The following is an 18,400-nucleotide window of genomic DNA, read 5'->3' as shown; positions in this document are numbered from 1 at the left end:
AACTATTTACTTAACTTTCCACCAGTTCTTTTCTTTTGTCCACCAAGGTCTCATGCCTACATGATTCCACTGGTCCCAGTGGAGTATTTTTTTCCTTTTCATCTCCAGACAGAATTGGAGAGAGAGAGGGCAGAGAGATAAGAGATACTACAAGGGAGTCGGGTGGTGGCGCAGTGGGTTAAGTGCATGTGGTGCAAAGCTTAAGGACCGGCATAAGGATCCCAGTTTGAGCCCCCGGCTCCCACCTGCAGGGGAGTCCCTTCACAGGCGGTGAAGCAGGTCTGCAGGTGTCTGTCTTTCTCTCCCCCTCTGTCTTCACCTCCTCTCTCCATTTCTCTCTGTCCTATCCAACAACGACAACAACAATAATAACTACAACAATAAAACAACAAGGGCAACAAAAGGGAATAAATAAATAAATAAAGAAAGAAAATTTTTTTTTAAAAAAAGAGTTACTACAATACTGTGCCACTGTTAAGTATTAAAGTCTGTTGCTTCAATTGCAGAGCTGTTTCCCTGGCCTTTAATTATTTTAATAAGGGCAACACTGGGGGCCAGTGGTGGCGCACCTGAATACACATTACTGTGTGCAAGGACCCAGGTTCACTCCCCTAGCCCCCACCTGCATGGGGAAAGCCTCACAAGTGGTGAAGCAGGGCTGCAGGTGTCTCTCTGTCTCTCCCTTCCCTCTCAATTTCTGGCTCTCTCTATCCAATAAATAAAGATAATAAATTTTTTATTTAAAAAAAAGGGGGCAACGTTGCTCTGGTTACTAAACAATGCCCATATTGTAGTGGAAGGAATTTTTATTGAATTTTTATGATACCTAGCAATTATATAGACATACTTTCTATTATTATTATTATTATTATTATTAGGATTATTCCTGGGATTTAGTGCCTGCACATGAATCCACCATGCTAGTGACCTTTTTCCTTTTTCTTTTCTTTATTTGATAGAGACAAAAAATTCAGAGGGGAGGGGAAGATAGAGACAAAGAGGCACCAGCAGCACTTGCTTTCATCACTTGTGAAGCCTCCCCTTACAGGTGGGGAGGTCGAACCTGGTTTCTGGCACATAGTTGTGTGTGTGACCAGGTGCACCACTGCCCAGCCCCCAAGTTTCTTTGCATGTAAATATGTTTATTAGGTCATGACACTTTATATAGATAAAGACCCACTCACAGAATGAGTTTATTATGCACCATAATACACACCAGACTAGCCTTTCTTCCTGTACATAAAACATTTTCCCAGCAACCGTTCTTCATTATTTAAGAAAAGCTTGGGAGTTGGGTTAAGCGTATGTGGCGCAAAGCGCAAGGACCGGAGTAAGGATCCCGGTTCGAGCCCCCGGCTCCCCACCTGCAGGGGAGTCGCTTCCCAGGCGGTGAAGCAGGTCTGCAGGTGTCTGTCTTTCTCTCCCCCTCTCTGTCGTCCCATCCTCTCTCCATTTCTCTCTGTCCTATCTAACAACGACGACATCAATAACAACAACAACAATAATAATAACCACAGCAATAAACCAAGAAGAAGAAAGTTTGTCCACACTTGTGCATGTTTCCTTTGACTGTTGCATAATGACGATGACATATATGTTCACTAGAGAGAACTTTTACTTCGTTTAATGATTCAACAAGTAGTTTTCATAAAATAACATACCATGTGAGACGGGGTTCTGGCCAGCCTGACACAGAACAGTGCAACTTGACACTTTCTTTCTCCCACACAGTGTGGGAGCGAGGCTCAATGACAAACTCTGGAGAGTGGAGAAGGCTGTCCTCATTCAGCTTTCTGTGATAGGCCTCAACTTCTTCTAGCTGAAAAAGACAGATGTCACAAACTCAAAGTAGCCTATGCTACAGAAAGAACAAGTGGAAGGAGCCGGATATGACCCCCATCTGAAAACTCTGTATGTCTGAGGCCCAAAGGCCCCAGGTTCAATCCCTTCCACCACCATATGCCGAGCTGAGCTGTGTCCCGGTTCCTTTCTCTGAAAAGTAAGTGAACATCTGAAAGCAAAGAGGAAATAGCACACAGACGTCCGTGCTGTCACTTTTTCACTTGATGTTTTGCCATTGTGTTCGTATCAAAGGCACTCTCCTCATCCTGTTTCAAAGCAGGAGTACTTAGGTTTTGGTTTTGGTTTTACATTTTAAAACACTTAATGCCTAAGCAACATATTTCAGTCTCTGCAGGTGGTTTTTCGGTTTTTTTGGGGTTTTTTTCGAAAACTTACTTTATTAGAGGGAACCAGTGGTTTACAAGACAGTCACCACATATGTGCAATTCCTTATCTCCCCACAGTAGGTGTCTGCACACTAACCCGACCACCCAACTCGGTCTTCCTTCTACATGTGCACTGGGGGCCACTGAGAGACGGGCAGATAGTCCGGCTGACAAAAAGACGAGAGCACTGCTCTGCCTGCCGATGCAGCGCCAGGAGGCCTCAACCATGCCAGGCATGTGCTCTACAGCTGTCTACTTCCCTGACCCCTGAAAGTGGGTTTCCCAAGATAATCTGAAATGGGGGATCCGGGGTGGCACATCTGGTAGAGTATACAGATCTGTGTTCAAGCCCCACGTCCCCATCTGCAAAGGAAATGCTTTACAAGTGGCGGAGCAGTGCTGAAAGTGTCCTTCCTTCTCTGTGAAAAGAAAAACAAGGTGGTGGGGGACACAGCATACGGTGATACCAGCAAAGAGACGCTGATGCCTGAGGTTCTGAAGTCTAAGTTCAGTCCCCCGCAGCACCATAAGCCAGAGCTGAGCAGTGCTCTGGTTAAAAAGATAAAAAAAGGCCACATGTAGGAATGGAGTCACTGTGCAGGCACTGAACTCCAGTGGTATCTCTGGTGGCAAGAAAATAGAAAGGACTCTGAGACCTTAATCTATATAAACCTAAAATTTCATGGGGTTTAAAACCACTGAATTTGTTTCTGTTTGATGTATACATTTTTGATGTCTGTCTCTTTATTTTGTCTACAAACGACCCAAATGTCCCCGTGTAAAACAGCTAACTCTCCCCCTCCACCACATGCTCGCAGGCATTCATTCCTGCACGCACGGCTACTTGTCCAAGCACACCGTCTTTTCTTACAGTTTTCCTCAACGACAGGCGTTCTGCTTTTTCTCGAACTGCGACTTTCCTGGACTTCTTCTCAAAAGTTTCTTCCTGCTGAAATGTGCTCGTAGACTGTTTGGAGACTGTGGACTGTTTGCTTGATGTGATCCCTTCTTCACTAGCAAGAAGATTCCTCTGGGCTATATAGGCGGCAGCTTCTTTAATTCTTTCTTCTTCTGTGCCTGTGATTCCACTGACATGCATTTGACTAAAAGACAATGACAGCAGAATGTGCAAATCATGTGTGGCAGTGATAAGATTGCCTGACATTGCTAAGCTCAGAGTAGCATACCTCTGTCGTTGTGGGCCATGCCCAGAGAAAACCCAGCATAGAAAAATCTGGTAAAGCAGGAGCTAGCTCATCACGTGTGGCGTTGATCTACCCCTAACAAATGATGACAGAAGCAACAGTGCACATCACAGTCCTGTGATTTCTGCACGACCGGCTCATTTGAGCTCCCTGATGGCCCTATACGGAAAGCTGTGTCACTGCTATAGAGACCTGTAGTCACAAAGCTTAAGGACATCGGCCACGTGCCCGGGATTATCTCACTAGCTCCCCTGGAGCATTTCAATATGATTCGTCCTGGGCAGATCCAGTGGCTCAGCGGCAGTGTATGGTCCTTGTGTAAGGTCTCAGGTAGGATTCCTTACCTCACCTGAGAGCGTTAGGGACTATTCAAGGGAATGATGTGGATGCAAGAGTGACGCCCTGGCCTCTCTCTACCTCTACCTTTTAACAAGCGCACAGTGCAAACCGGGCTGAGGCAGCAACTCGGCAGTGCGGAGCATGGGTGAGGTCCCGGATCTGCTTCTATCTCTGCTTTAAAAAATTACTCTAGTGGTCCAGGAGGTTGCGCAGTGGCTAAGGCACTAGACTTTCAAGCATGTGATCCTGAGTTCAATCCCTGGCAGCACATGTACCAGAGTGATGTCTGGTTCTTTCTCTCTCTCCCCTATCTTTCTCATAAATAAATAAATAAAATCTTTTTAAAAAATTACTCTATAGCAAATAACTTCGTTTCTGTGCCAGTGAGCCTGAGGAAAAGACTGTGTTCTTGACTGGATTTTGTGGCTGAGCTGCTGTGATGTCTTACCCAGAGAAGCTGCATGTATAAAACTCTGTGTCCGGGGGGTCGGGCTGTAGCGCAGCAGGTTAAGCGCAGGTGGCGCAAAGCACAAGGACCGGCATAAGGATCCCGGTTCAAACCCCGGCTCCCCACCTGCAGGGGAGTCACTTCACAAGCGGTGAAGCAGGTCTGCAGGTGTCTATCTTTCTCTCCTCCTCTCTGTCTTCCCCTCCTCTCTCCATTTCTCTCTGTCCTATCCAACAATGACAACAACAATAATAACTACAACAATAAAAGAACAAGGGCAACAAAAGGGAATAAATAAATAAAATAAATATAAAAAAAAACAAAACTCTGTGTCCATGAGGGATCTCCTCTCTCTCTCTCTCTCTCTCTCTCTCCCTCTCCCTCTCCCTCTCCCTCTCCCTCTCCCTCTCCCTCTCCCTCTCCCTCTCCCTCTTTCTCTCTCCCTCTGTCTCCCATCAATGCTATCTCTAGGGCTCAATACCTGCACACTGAATCCACCACTCCTGGTGGCCATTTCCTTTTTATTTGATAGACACAAACAGAAACAGAGAAAGAGGAGAGGGAGAGAGGGAGACAGCAAGAGACAGCTGTCGCACTGCTCCTCCACTCAGGAAGCTCCCCTCTGTGGGTGGAGATGGAGACTTGAGCCTCTGTCCTCTGCCGCCTGCTAACTGTGCGCTGCACCAGCTGTGCCAACACCCAGCCCCTCTGGTTTCTAAGAGAGTAAGGGTCATGTGTGCATACGTCTGTGTGCGCATGAGCATGCTCGAGTACTGCGCATGAGTGATACAGCTCACATGTGGTGCACAAGGAGAGGAAACGATGCTTTTCCGTTATACCCCATCAGTTAGCTCATGGGCGGGCACAGTCACAAGTGCTGTGCCTAACGTAGCAGTTTATGATGGAACGTGAGCTGAGATTAATGTTCAGAATGCTAGAATTCGGGCTGGGTGGTGGCACACACACCCCACTGAGCATGCAAGCTATAACGCACAAGGACCTGAGTTCAAACCCCCAGTCCCCACTGCAGGGGACAAGCAGAGAAGCATTCCTACAGGTGTTTCTCTCTCTCTCCTCTCCCTCTTTACTCCCTCCCTCTCTACAATTCTCTGTCTCTGTCCAATGAATACGTAATAAAATATTTAAAAGATTGTCTTCTTAGCAAATAAGAATTAGAATTACCTGGCAACCATAATAATTTCCATCTACCTAAACCTCTCACCTGACTTTTTTTAGTTCACTCAGCATGTTGTGTTTTAAACTTCCGCACCGCTCTATCACACGGGGGCTCTGTGTTGTGTTTTAAACTTTCGCACCGCTCTATCACACGGGGGCTCTGTGTTGTGTTTTAAACTTCCGCACCGCTCTATCACACGGGGGCTCTGTGTTGTGTTTTAAACTTTCGCACCGCTCTATCACACGGGGGCTCTGTGTTGCTCACTAGCACCCAACACTCTTCTGGTTGGAGTTCAAGTTGAATCATTTGTCATCTAGTCCTCTTAAGCGAGGACACAGGTCTTCACTATGGACACATCTCTCTAAGCACACATTTCCAAGATTTCTCAGGTCTTTGTCAATCAGCACAGAAATGTCAGCTGCTATTATTAGTTGATAACATTTTTCTTTTCACTTTCCAGCCAAGCCAGGGAGAGACAGAGAGAAGACTTACGCACCGTCCAGAGAAAATGGGCACCAGATAGTCACCCGGCAAGTTTTCTTTCTCATCCTCAGACAGAAGGCTCTTTTTGGCTCTCTTTGTTTGGGGACTCAACTTGGATGAATAATCTAACGTAAAGCTGGAATCCGCAAGTCTGAAACAGAATCCTAATGTTAGACAGTAACCAAAAGTCACCGAAAAGTCACAATACATTTAAAAGAAAGTCTTAAAGTGGGGACAGTTCACCGCATCCTAGATCTCTGATACTACAAGCATCTTTTCTCTTGAGAGCTGCAGTGGCGTGAGAAAGCACGTGCTTCACATTATATAGACATAAAAGAAACATGGATTTATTATTGTGGTTCCAAGACAGCCATCAAGGAGAGAGGAGAGGCTGTACCTACATGTTAGAGACTGAACTGTAAATCATTAACGCCCAAATAAAATAGAATAAAATAGAAAAAGCTTGAGTCTAAATGCAAATATATATATATACATATATATACACCAATGCATGAATTTCATCAGTTCTAGTAAGAGGAGAAAGAAAAAGGATAGAAAAAAAAAAGAAGAAGAAATAATAACCTCAAATTATCCAAATTAGATGTAAATATCAATATATGGATTAAAGATGTTCAACAAGCCCAAGCAGCATATACCTAAAGACACACACACCATGTAAATCCTATCACACAGCTAAAACAAAAACCAGAGGGAATCTGGAAAGCAGCCAGAGGGGCTGGGCAGCGGTGCACCTGGGTAAGTGCACATGTTACCTTGCCTAAGGACCCGGGTTCAACCCCCCAGTCCTCACCTACAGAGGAAGCTTCAAGAACGTACGTGCACACAGATCTTTTCCGATGGGTGTGTTGGGTTCCTTAGGATCTGTCCCAGGTGAGGAATTGCAGGGTGAAGGATAATTTCATATTTAGCCTTGAGAGGGTTCTCCAGACTGCTCCCCACAGGGGATGGACCAGTTGACATTCCCACCAGTAGAGCAGGAGGGTTCCTTTGTCCCCACAACCTCTCCAGCATTTGTTGTTGCTATACTTTCTGATGTGTGACATTCTTACAGGAGTGAAGTGGTATCTCATTACTGTCTTTATTGCATCTCTCTGGCAATCAATGACTTAGAGCATTTTTTCATGTTTGTTGACCTTTGGGATCTTTTCTTTGGTGATGGAAGGAGGATTATAACATGTACATGGAAATAAGAACCAGAGACAAAATGTTTTATGTTAAAGAAGTAAATTTGAGGGCTTATGATTACCAATTTAAAAACTTGTTGTAAATTAACAGTAGCCAGTGGTATACAGACAGACTATAGAGCTATGGAACAGAATTGGGAATCAATAAATATGGCTTCATAAAAAATAATAAAAAATAAATAAATATGGCTTCATATTTAAAGTCAACTGATTTTTTTTATGAAGGTGCCAAAGAATTTAAAGGGTAGTGGTCCAGGAAATGGCAGTGGATAAATAATTGGACTCTCAAGCATGAAGTCCTGAGTTCGATCCCCAGCAGTGCATATACCAGAGTGATGTCTGGGTCTTTCTCTCTCTCCTCCTACCTTTTTCATTATAAATAAATAAAGTCTTAAAAAAAAAAAAAAGAATGCAAGCAGTAGATAATACTCTTTCCAACAATGGTAAAGGGACAATTTCTGTTTATATGTGAAATGATGTATCTAGAACTTTACTCAATACCAACACAAAAATTACTTCAAAGTGTATCATATTTCTAAGTGTAAAAACTAAAATTATAAAAACTCTTAGAAAAAATAAGAGGAACTATAATTTTCAAGTGGGTCTCAGAGTTCTTAAACATAACACAAAACAAAATGTTTAATGAAGTTCTGAGATGTCTCTTCCTTCCTTCCTTCCTTTTTTGCCTCCAGGGTTATTGCTGGGCTCAGTGCCTGCACTACGAATCCATTACTCCTGGAGGACATTTTTCCCATTTTGTTGTCCTTATTGTTGCACTTGTTGTAGTTGTTATTGTCATTGTTGTCACAGCTGTTATTGTTGTTGGCTAGGACAGAGAGAAATGGAGAGAGGAGGGGAAGACAGAGAGAAGGAGAAAAAGACAGACACCTGCAGACCTGCTTGACCACTTGTGAAGCGACCCCCTTGCAGGTGGGGAACCTGGGGCTCGAACCGGGATCCTTATGCCGGTCCTTGCAGTTTGTGCCATGTGTGCTTAACCTGCTGCGCTACCGCCCAGCTCCCCCTCTGTTTCTTTCTATCTGAAAATGTTATCCCAAAGAGGTAAAGCCATGGTGAGAACAAAAAATAGCTGCTTAACAGGACTTCATAAATCGGGTCAGGGAGGGAGAAAACAAAGTGAAACGTGAACTGCATGGAGCATTGGTGAAGAAGGGGAGGAGGGTGGAAGGGAACTATGGGGTCCTGGTGCAGAATGAAGTCACACCCGAGTGCCAGTGACTGCACTGGAAAAGCACGACCCTGAAGTAGAACATTTAAACCCTAAGCAAAAGTAGAACATTTAAACCCTAAACAAAAAACTTTTTAAGTAGGAATAAAAATACCTTTTCTCAACAAGATCAGAAGAGAAAACACAAGTAGAACCTGAACTTGAGTTGGCGTATTGCACCAAAGTAAAAGACTCTGGGGTACGTGTGGGGGGAGAATTCAGGTCCAAGAAGGATGACAGAGGACTTAGTGGGGGTTGTATTGTTATATGGAAAACTGAGAAATGTTATGCATGTACAAACTACTGTATTTACTGTCAAATATAAAACATTAATTCCCCAATAAGGAAATAAAAATAAATAACTTAAGATTATCTAAATAAAAAACCAACTTGATATAGACTGAAAAAAAAACCTTTTTCCTTCTGTTTATGACTGTGGGTACCCCCCATTATTTCTATGTTCAAAGTTAAGTAACATTTTATTTCTTTTTTTTAACAACTTTCCAAAGTTTGTGGACGATCATGATGTAAAAATCAATACCGTGGAGGACCTGAGTGACTCCTCATGTGAACACAGACTTGCTATGTGTTCTAGAAAGGTCTGACCAGTAAAACACTGAAATTACAACCTTTTATGGTTCAGTTTTTATCGACTTTATTTCAGGAATTAATTTAACCAGACTACATTATAATCATTTTTAAAGCTGAGTTGAAAGAGTTTACGTTATATACTTTCTGTCTCTTAGAAATCATATTACACAAGCCACTCAACTTGAACTTGGGGGCCTGTTAATATCAGAAGGTGCCTGGTAGAGTTGAAGTCTGAAGAAGGCTAAAAATTACCCAGACTTTGTAGAAATTCATTCTTCTGACGTATTGACAAGGCAGCCCTGCAGGCCAGACCCTTCTCCACTCTGACGATGGTTACTGCTGGTGTCTAGGTAATGCCTGTCATTCATCTTCCTCATGTGAGAAGGCCCTGCTTCCTCTTGCTTTGTTGACAAAGACTGATATGGAAAAGGTTAAGTTTAATGCAGCAGATTTCTTGAGTGTCCAGAGTTCAGCGATTTCTCTGGGGAAGCTCAGTTCTATCCCAGTACTTATTGACTTTTTACTTTTTGTCATTGCTTGGACTTCATCAACTGGGTCAACTTCTCAGAAAGGGAGAGCTAGAGAAAGAGGGGGAGATGCCACAGCACTAGCGGACAGAGCTAACATCCTAGCACAGAGAGGTGACTGGTGTTGCCACCCTCTGGCGTCTACTCACTCATTCTACTCCTGGATGTTAAATGGCCTAAGACCATCTCACAGCATGATTTGCCTGCCGGTGGAAATTAACTCCATCCCAGAAATTAATTCCACACCTACTATCATCTAAATTTGAATTTAACCTGTATGAGAACCTAACAAATCATATTTTTGATGTAAAGATTAAGCACAGGACTTAAGAGAATGAATTAAACGTTTTTGCGCCCCCCTTTTGTTCTAATGCTCTATGCCTCTACAAAGTGTCAATCATATGAAGCTGATGTTAGCAGAAGGGAGACTCCTAGTTCTCTCTCCACAAACAAGTCATCCATCCATAGTGGTGAGTGCTGGGAAATTGTGAGGATGTGGTTGAGTTCACAAAGCACCCTACATTCCTGATACTGTGGCCTATCTACATAATCATTGTTTTGCCTAAAAGATCCCCACCCATTCCATTCCTTTGATCTATCTTCTTTCTACCCTCAAGACCCTCCCTGCCTGCAGGGTAGTATTAATCCTACCAGTTAAAACCCTCACAACAGTTGCTAAGGAAGTTTCTACCTTCCCAGCCCCCTTTTGCCTTTCTCCGCCCCTTTCCTAGCCATTTCCATTTCCAACTTGCCACTTCTGGGTCTGCCCTTTAAAAAGCCTTGGCTCTGATCAGTAAATAATTGTATTGTCTCACCACCACGTGCTTGGTTCCTGAATCATCTCTCTCTCTCATGTAGCTGAGTGAGTGGCAGCCCAGGATGGCTCTGGTCGAGTTCTCTCCAACCCAGAGAGTGCGCGCCCGGGAAGAGGCACCCACACGCTAGCCTGGCAGTGAGAGCAAGGAGACTGCTGCATGCAGAGCTATGCCCCTGGACTCAAGCTCTTTGGGATTCAAAACGTAATTATATTGCCTTTAAAAAAAACCCTGTTTGGGGGGAGCCAGATGGTGGCGCACACAGTAGAGCACAAATGCTGCCATGTACAAAGGCTCAGGATCAAGCCCCTGGTCCCACCTGCAGGAGGGGAGCTCCACAAGCAGGGCTGCAAGTCTCTCTCCCTCTCCCTCTCTCTCTCTTTCTCTCCCACCCTCCCTCACTATCTTCCTCCCTATCTCCCCCTTCCCTCTCCATTTCTTTCTGTCTTTGTCTAATAAATAAATAAATAAATAAATAAAAATAATTTTTTTAAAGAGCTGCTTTTTCTTTTATTAGATTTCCCACTATCTTTTCCTATCCTTTCTGGATAAAAGGTCCTTTTCTGCTCAGTGCAACAGAAGCCAATTTCAGCTTACCAGCCTTTCGTGTAAAGGGGGGGAAAGTTTTAATTGCATACAAAGTATTTCAAATGCGGCTCAGACCTTGCCTGCCCAGTTATAAGCAGCGCTCTGCACTTCACAAGATGCGAGGGCAAGCAGGCAGGAATCCAGATTCCTCCCAACCCTTCTTCCCATTGCAGGAGTCAACCCTTGTCTGAGACGGCCACCAGGAGGGGACAGAGAGGAGTCCTTGTGGCTGTCTCCTTTGTTCTCAGACTTTTGCCTGGGTTAAGCTTTACCCAATTCCTCAATTACTAGTCCTCCATTACTCCATGGTCATACCAGGTAATTCAAACCCAGTCCTTCTAGAGTCTGATTTCAATTACCTCCCCCACTTATACTGAGAATAGAAAGTACTTTCAATTGTCTGGAAAGTCCTCGGAACATTAGAAATGGGCCTACCATATCATCTGGCAATTCCTTTGCCTGGAAGCTATCCAACACACAAACACACACATACAGACACACACACACTCACACAGACACACACACTCACACACATACAGACACACATACAGACACACACACACAGAGACACACACTCACACAGACACACACACAGACACACACACTGACACAGACACACACACAGAGACACACACACACTCACACAGACACACACACACAGACACACACACTCACACAGACACACACACACATACACAGACACACACACACTCACACACTCACACAGACACACACACACACACACACTCACACAGACACACACTCACACCCCCTCTGAAGAGCTTTATGCTCACTTATGCTCACAGCAGCACTACTTGTAACAGCTAAGCTGTGGAGCCAATCCAAATGTCCAGTGCTAGAGAACCAGCTAAGAAAGGTGTGGTAGCAAAGTCCCAGGTTCAGTTCCCTGCTCTACCATAAGCCAGAGCTAAGCGGTGCTCTGGTAGAAAAAAAAAACAAAACTCAGTGGCACACACAAAAAAAGACATCAAATCAGGTCTAAAAAAAAAGGTGTGGTAGCGGGAGTCGGGCAGTGGCACAGCGGGTTAAGCGCACGTGATGCAAAGCGCAGGGACCGGCAGGTCTGCAGGTGTCTGTCTTTCTCCCCCTCTCTGTCTTCCCCTCCTCTCTCCATTTCTCTATGTCCTATCCAACAACAACATCAAGAACAACAACATTAACTACAATAAGAACAAAAAACAAGGGCAACTAAAGGCAAAATAAATAAAATATTTTTAAAAAGAAAGGTGTGGTATCTGTACACAATGGGATGCCACACAGCTGTAAGCAGTGATGGAATCGTCTATTTTGCTACGTCACACAGGGAGAAGCAGAGCTGCCTGGGGTCCCTCACAGCAGTGCTGAAGACTCTAAAGGAGAGGAGGGGAGGAGGGGAGGAGGGTGAAGGAGGTAGTCAGTGCTCTGAAACTGCGGGAGTGGTCAGCAGGAGGGGTGACACAAGGACACCTACTGCAGATAAGAAACTGTACTCAGGAACAATGGTCTTGCAAACCACTATTTCTCCCAACAGTGGGAATTTCTATATTTTTGTTATTTTAAATGTATCTTATTTAATAAAGAGTGATACAGAGATAAGCATGCACAGATAGTGAGGCCAGAGCCCTGCTCAGCTCTGGCTGATGTGGTGCTAGGGAGTGAACCTGGGACCTCAGAGCCTCAGGCAGGAGAGTCTTATATATATATATATATTGTCCCTTTTATTGCCCTTTTTTTTTATTGTTGTAGTTATTATTGCTGTTGTAGTTGATGTTGTTGTTGTTGGATAGGACAGAGAGAAATGGAGAGAGGAGGGGAAGACAGAGGGAGAGAGAAAGACAGACACCTGCAGACCTGCTTCATTGCCTGTGAAGCGACTCCCCTGCAGTTGGGGAGCCGGGGGCTCGAACCGGGATCCGTATGCCGGTCCTTGCTTCGCGCCACGTGCACTTAACCTGCTGCGCTACCGCCCGACTCCTCGGGGAATGAGGGTCTTTTGCAGAACCATTATGCTGTCTCCCCATTCCTAGAGTGAATTTTTTAAAGGCTCTTTGAATGGCTCTCAGGTCACTGGTTCTGCCCTGTTCAACACCTTTCTGATATTGCCCCTCTTTCTTCCTTCCTTCCTTCCTTCCTTCCTCTCTCTCTCTCTCTCTCTCTCTCTCTCTCTCTCTCTCTCTTTCTTTTATTATTATTATTATTTTTAACCAGAGCACCATTCAGCTCTGACTTATGGTATTTCAGAGGATTGAACCTGGGAGTTGGGAGCCTCAGGCAGGAGAGTCTCTTTGCAGAACCGTTATGCCATCTACCCTATCCTTTCCTCATTCTTCTATTCCCTCTCTAGTCACCACAATGCTCCTGTTCTGAAGCCGTGAAGCCGTGCAACAGTCATTCCTGATGCCTGGGCCCCCTTTCCTCCTGATCACATCGTAGCCGACTCCCTCACTTACATCATGTCTTTCACCAGATCTCACCTTTGAAATGAGGCCTGACTACCCCACTTAAGCTCTGACCTAAACACACAGCTCCCCTTTCTGATTAACTCTTCTCCTGCCCTGTTTTGCATTGCCTCCATAATACTTATTACTTTCTTGAGTAATGTAAAATCTAATGTCTTTCGCGTGTGTATTATTTATTAGCTGCCTCTCCAAGCAAGAGTGCATGCTCATGAGGGCAGTAATCTGACAGCTTGTACTCAGTTATCTACTACAAATGCCTAGAGCACACTTAGAACACAGGAGGCCTTCAGCAAATACTAGTGGAATGAACAAACAGCAGGGCCTAACCTCGCTGGATGGCTCTCATGTGCTGGCCACTGCACCAAGCATCTTACAAGATCACCCCTTTGAGGCCTCCCAACTGGAGGAGCAATCAAATCCTTCAACTTACAGATAAACACCCAGGCTGTCTCACTTGTCTGAAGTCACAAAGCCCAACATGACAGCTAAGCATGTAGCTATTTAAAAGCTCACAGACAATCTTCTTGCAATAATGTCTTAATATCGGAAAGTGGATCTATGGAAAACGAACATAACGATGATGCAGGGAGCTGAAATTAAGACACATGAGGTGAAGCCTACAGTGTGAAATCAAGCAAAGTGCCCATGACAAGTCACTTACACCACTTTTCTTATTCTCAGACGTGTCTTCTAGGCTCCCTCTGTTAGTCACAAGTAAAAGAGTCTGTGAGGCGCCAGGTTTGATATTTCTCTCTGTTTCTAGGGGTTTCTTTTGCCTTACAGTTTGTGTCTTCTTGCCTATTGTCCCCTGTTCAAAGTCTTGGCTATTTTGACACTCAATGATTTCTCCTGGAGAAGGCATAGAAAAGGTAGTGCAAATGTGCATATTGCTTCAAGGAAAGCCTGCTGACAGTGTGATGAAGGATAGTCGTTAATTAAGGATGCTGGGGGGGGGGGGCGGGAGTAATGGCACACCTGGTTACGTGCACACACATGACAGTGCACAAGGACCCAGGTTCAAGCCCCTGATTCCTACCTCTCTGTCTCTTTCCCTCTCTATCTCCCCCTCCCTTCTCAATTTTCTCTGTCTGAAAGAAAAGAAGAAAGGAAAGAAAGAAGGAAGGAAGGAAGGAAGGAAGGAAGGAAGGAAGGAAGGAAGGAAGGAAGGGAGAAAGGGAGGAAAGTTAAGGGGGACTTCAAGGAGGCATGGCCATGGAACAACCAGGATCAAATCGTCTCTCCCCCAAAAAACAACAAATAAATACAACCAGAGCCCCAACTGGCGTCCTGATCTCCAGCTGGGAGCTCTGCAGCCCCAGGTGGGTGCCTGCATGTGGTTGGAGCAGAAAGAGTGCAGGCACAGGTGAAGCACAGCAAAGGCGGCAGAGCAGAGCTCTGGGCAGCACAGGACTGAGCTGCATATTTTGCGATTTCACTTTTAAGCGCAGCAAGCAAGTAACATTGTTCCTAGTGCTGGAAGAAAAGAGACCGGGGCTTAAAACCTCTCAATCTTTAACTCAGGAGGTTTTTATCCTTCTGAATTTAAGGCAAAGATACAACATAAAACAGGGCATTTGTGACCACAAGACAGTCCAAAGCAGCCACCCCCACCCCCTTACTGATGATACAAACTAGAGAAACCTACAGATCACAACAGCACCACCTGCTGGCCATCAATAACCAGCACACTAAATGGCAAGCAGAGAAACATAACAGCCAGCCATGCCCTATCAGCCAGACAGAAACCACACAGACGAAATCCAAGGAATTACGGATTTAGAGAGACTCTCAGAGACAGACTACAGAAAGCTCATTATGAGGACTGACTCTCCAAGACTCTAAGCAAGAACTGAAAAAGCGTTTTGCCATGGAACTAAAACACACAAGAGAGGAACTCAGAACAGAGTTCACTAAGAATCCTCAAAGCTTGAAAGAAGAACTTTAATCAGAACTCACTAAGCAGTCGGGAAGCATGAAAGAAAATTTTTATTCCTTTTACTATAGCGACAAAAACAATAAAATATCTAGGCATAAGCCTAACCAAAGAAGTGAAAGACTTGTATATTGAAAATTATGAGTCACTACTCAAGGAAATTGAAAAAGACACAAAGAAGTGGAAAGATATTCCATTTTCATGGACTGGAAGAATTAACATCATCAAAATGAATATACTACCCAGAGCCATATACAAATTGAATGCTATCCCCATCAAGATCCCAAGCACATTTTTTAGGAGAATAGAACAAAATGCTACAAATGTTTATCTGGAACCAGAAAAGACCTAGAATTGCCAAAACCATCTTGAGAAGAAAGAACAGAACTGGAGGCATCACACTCCCAGATCTCAAACTGTATTATAGGGCCATTGTCATCAAAACTGCTTGGTACTGGAACATGAATAGACACACTAACCAGTGGAATAGAATTGAGAGCCCAGAAATGAGGCCCCACACCTATGGACATCTAATCTTTGACAAAGGTGCCCAGACTATTACATGGGGAAAGCAGAGTCTCTTCAACAAATGGTGTTGGAAACAATGGGTTGAAACATGCAGAAGAATGAAACTGAACCACTGTATTTCACCAAATACAAAAGTTAATTCCAAGTGGATCAAGGACTTGGATGTTAGACCAGAAACTATCAGATACTTAGAAGAAAATATTGGCAAAACTCTTTTCTGCATAAATTTTAAAGACATCTTCAATGAAACAAATCCAACTACAAAGAAGACTAAGGCAAGTATAAACCTATGGGACTACATCAAATTAAAAAGCTTCTGCGCAGGGAGTCGGGTGCAGCGGGTTAAACGCAGGTGGCGCCAAGCACAAGGACCAGTATAAGGATCCCAGTTCAAGCCCCCGGCTCCCCACCTGCAGGGGAGTCGCTTCACAAGCGGTGAAGCAGGTCTGCAGATGTCTGTCTTTCTCTCCCCCTCTCTGTCTTCCCCATCTCTCTCCATTTCTCTCTGTCCTATCCAACAATGACGACAACATCATCAACAACAACAACAATAATAACTACAACAATAAAAAAGGGCAACAAAAGGGAATAAATATTAAAAAAAAAAAAAGCTTCTGCACAGCAAAAGAAACCACAACCCAAACCAAGAGAGACCCCTCACAGAATGGGAGAAAATCTTTACATGCCATACATCAGACAAGAGTTTAATAACCAACATATATAAAGAGCTTGCCAGACTCAACAACAAGACAACCAATAATCCCATCCAAAAATGGGGGGAGGACATGGACAGAATATTCACCACAGAAGAGATACAAAAGGCTGAGAAACACATGAAAAAATGCTCCAAGTCTCTGATTGTCAGAGAAATGCAAATAAAGACAACAATGAGATATCACTTCACTCCTGTGAGAATGTCATACATCAGAAAAGGTAACAGCAGCAAATGCTGGAGAGGCTGTGGGGTCAAAGGAACCCTCCTGCACTGCCGGGGGGAATGTCAGTTTGTCCAACTTCTGTGGAGAGCAGGCTGGAGAACTCTCAGAAGGCTAAAAATGGACCTGCCCTATGATCCTGCAATTCCTCTCCTGGGGATATATCCTAAGGAACCCAACACATCCATCCAAAAAGATCTGTGTACACATATGTTCATAGCAGCACAATTTGTAATAGCCAAAACCTGGAAGCAACCCAGGTGTCCAACAACAGATGAGTGGCTGAGCAAGTTGTGGTCTAGATACACAATGGAATACTACTCAGCTGTAAAAAAATGGTGACTTCACCGTTTTCAGCTGATCTTGGATGGACCTTGAAAAATTCATGTTAAGTGAAATAAGTCAGAAACAGAAGGATGAATATGGGATGATCTCACTCTCAGGCAGAAGCTGAAAACAAGATCAGAAGAGAAAACACAAGTAGAACCTGAACTGGAATTGATGTATTGCACCAAAGTAAAAGACTCTGGGGGGGGGGGGGAATACAGGTCCAAAAAGGATGACAGAGGACCTAGTGGGGGTTTTATTGTTATATGGGAAACTTATAAATGTTATGCATGTACAAACTTTTGTATTTACTGTTGAATGTAAAACATTAATTTCCCAGTATAGAAATTAGAAAGAAAGAAAGAAAGAAAGAAAAAAGAAAGAAAGGAAGGATGGATGGAAGAAAGGAAGAAAGAAAGAAAGAAAGAAAGAAAGAAAGAAAGAAAGAAAGAAAGAAAGAAAGAAAAGGGGGAGTTGGGCGTAAGCGCAGCGGGTTGAGCACACGTGGCGCCAAGCGCAAGGACCAGCACAAGAGGTGAAGCAGGTCTGCAGGTGTCTGTCTTTCTCTCCCCCTCTCTGTCTCCCCTCCTCTCTCCATTTCTTTCTGTCCTATCCAACAACAATGACATCAACAACAACAATAACAACAAGGGCAACAAAAGGGAATAAATAAATAAATATTTTTTTAAAAAAAGAAAGGAAAGAAGAAAAAAAGAAAGGCAGGAAGAAAGAAAGAGACAGAGAGAGAGAGAGAGAGAGACCCCTTGCACTTTCTCTGAGGTAGGAAGGAAGAGACAGAGAGAGAGAGAGAGAGAGAGAGAGAAACCCCTTGACTTTCTCTGAGGTAGGAAGGAAGAGACAGAGAGACAGAGAGAGAGAGAGAGAGAGAGACCCCTTGCACTTTCTCTGAGGTCCTCATATTTTCTAGTCCTGGAACCTCTAGGATGTGCCCACACTTCCTGATATTTCTTCTCTCTGACTCCTTACCGCCACACCGCCTATGTGACCTCAACCAAATCGCTACTAGTGCTGCCGCCGCCATCCCGCCACTACTGAATACTGACAATGGATTGTAACCATAGACGCGGAGCCTGAGATGCCAGCCTCGCAACTCTTCAGACCTGGTGAGACCTTTCCTCACACACGGGGCTGCCTACATCTCCTTTAGCGGGCACACCATCCGACTAAGTTACAGAGACTAGGTATGGGGCAGCATGTGGGGTACTGGGCACAGGTGCACATGTAGCCGTAAGCTAGGGGCAAGTGATACAGTACTCAGTAGTCCTTGATGCGCAGACTCAGACCTAACCAGCCTGGAATCCTAGTCGCAGTGCCTAAAGAAAGCACCATAGATTCTGTGATTGATTAGACTTAGACCAAATTA

The 18,400-nt window shown here is 44.3% G+C and overlaps 1 protein-coding gene across 4 annotated transcripts in view; it reads right to left on the bottom strand.

Moving 5' to 3' along the window:
- Window positions 1–18,400, bottom strand: part of MYOM1 (myomesin 1) — a 147,296-nt gene that overhangs the window by 101,066 nt on the left and 27,830 nt on the right. For all 4 annotated transcript variants that reach the window (XM_060200717.1, XM_060200716.1, XM_060200715.1 and 1 more), the window contains 3 exons: window positions 5,894–6,031; window positions 3,100–3,331; window positions 1,662–1,819 (listed from right to left, as the gene is read on the bottom strand). In XM_060200717.1, the coding sequence (XP_060056700.1) occupies window positions 1,662–1,819; window positions 3,100–3,331; window positions 5,894–6,031 (528 nt within the window). The remainder of the gene's footprint in view (window positions 1–1,661; window positions 1,820–3,099; window positions 3,332–5,893; window positions 6,032–18,400) is intronic.

The sequence above is a fragment of the Erinaceus europaeus genome, chromosome 10, assembly GCF_950295315.1.
Source record: "Erinaceus europaeus chromosome 10, mEriEur2.1, whole genome shotgun sequence".
NCBI lineage: Eukaryota > Metazoa > Chordata > Mammalia > Eulipotyphla > Erinaceidae > Erinaceus > Erinaceus europaeus.
Note: the sequence above shows the minus strand (reverse complement) of the source record. Positions and strands in the feature narration are given on the sequence as shown.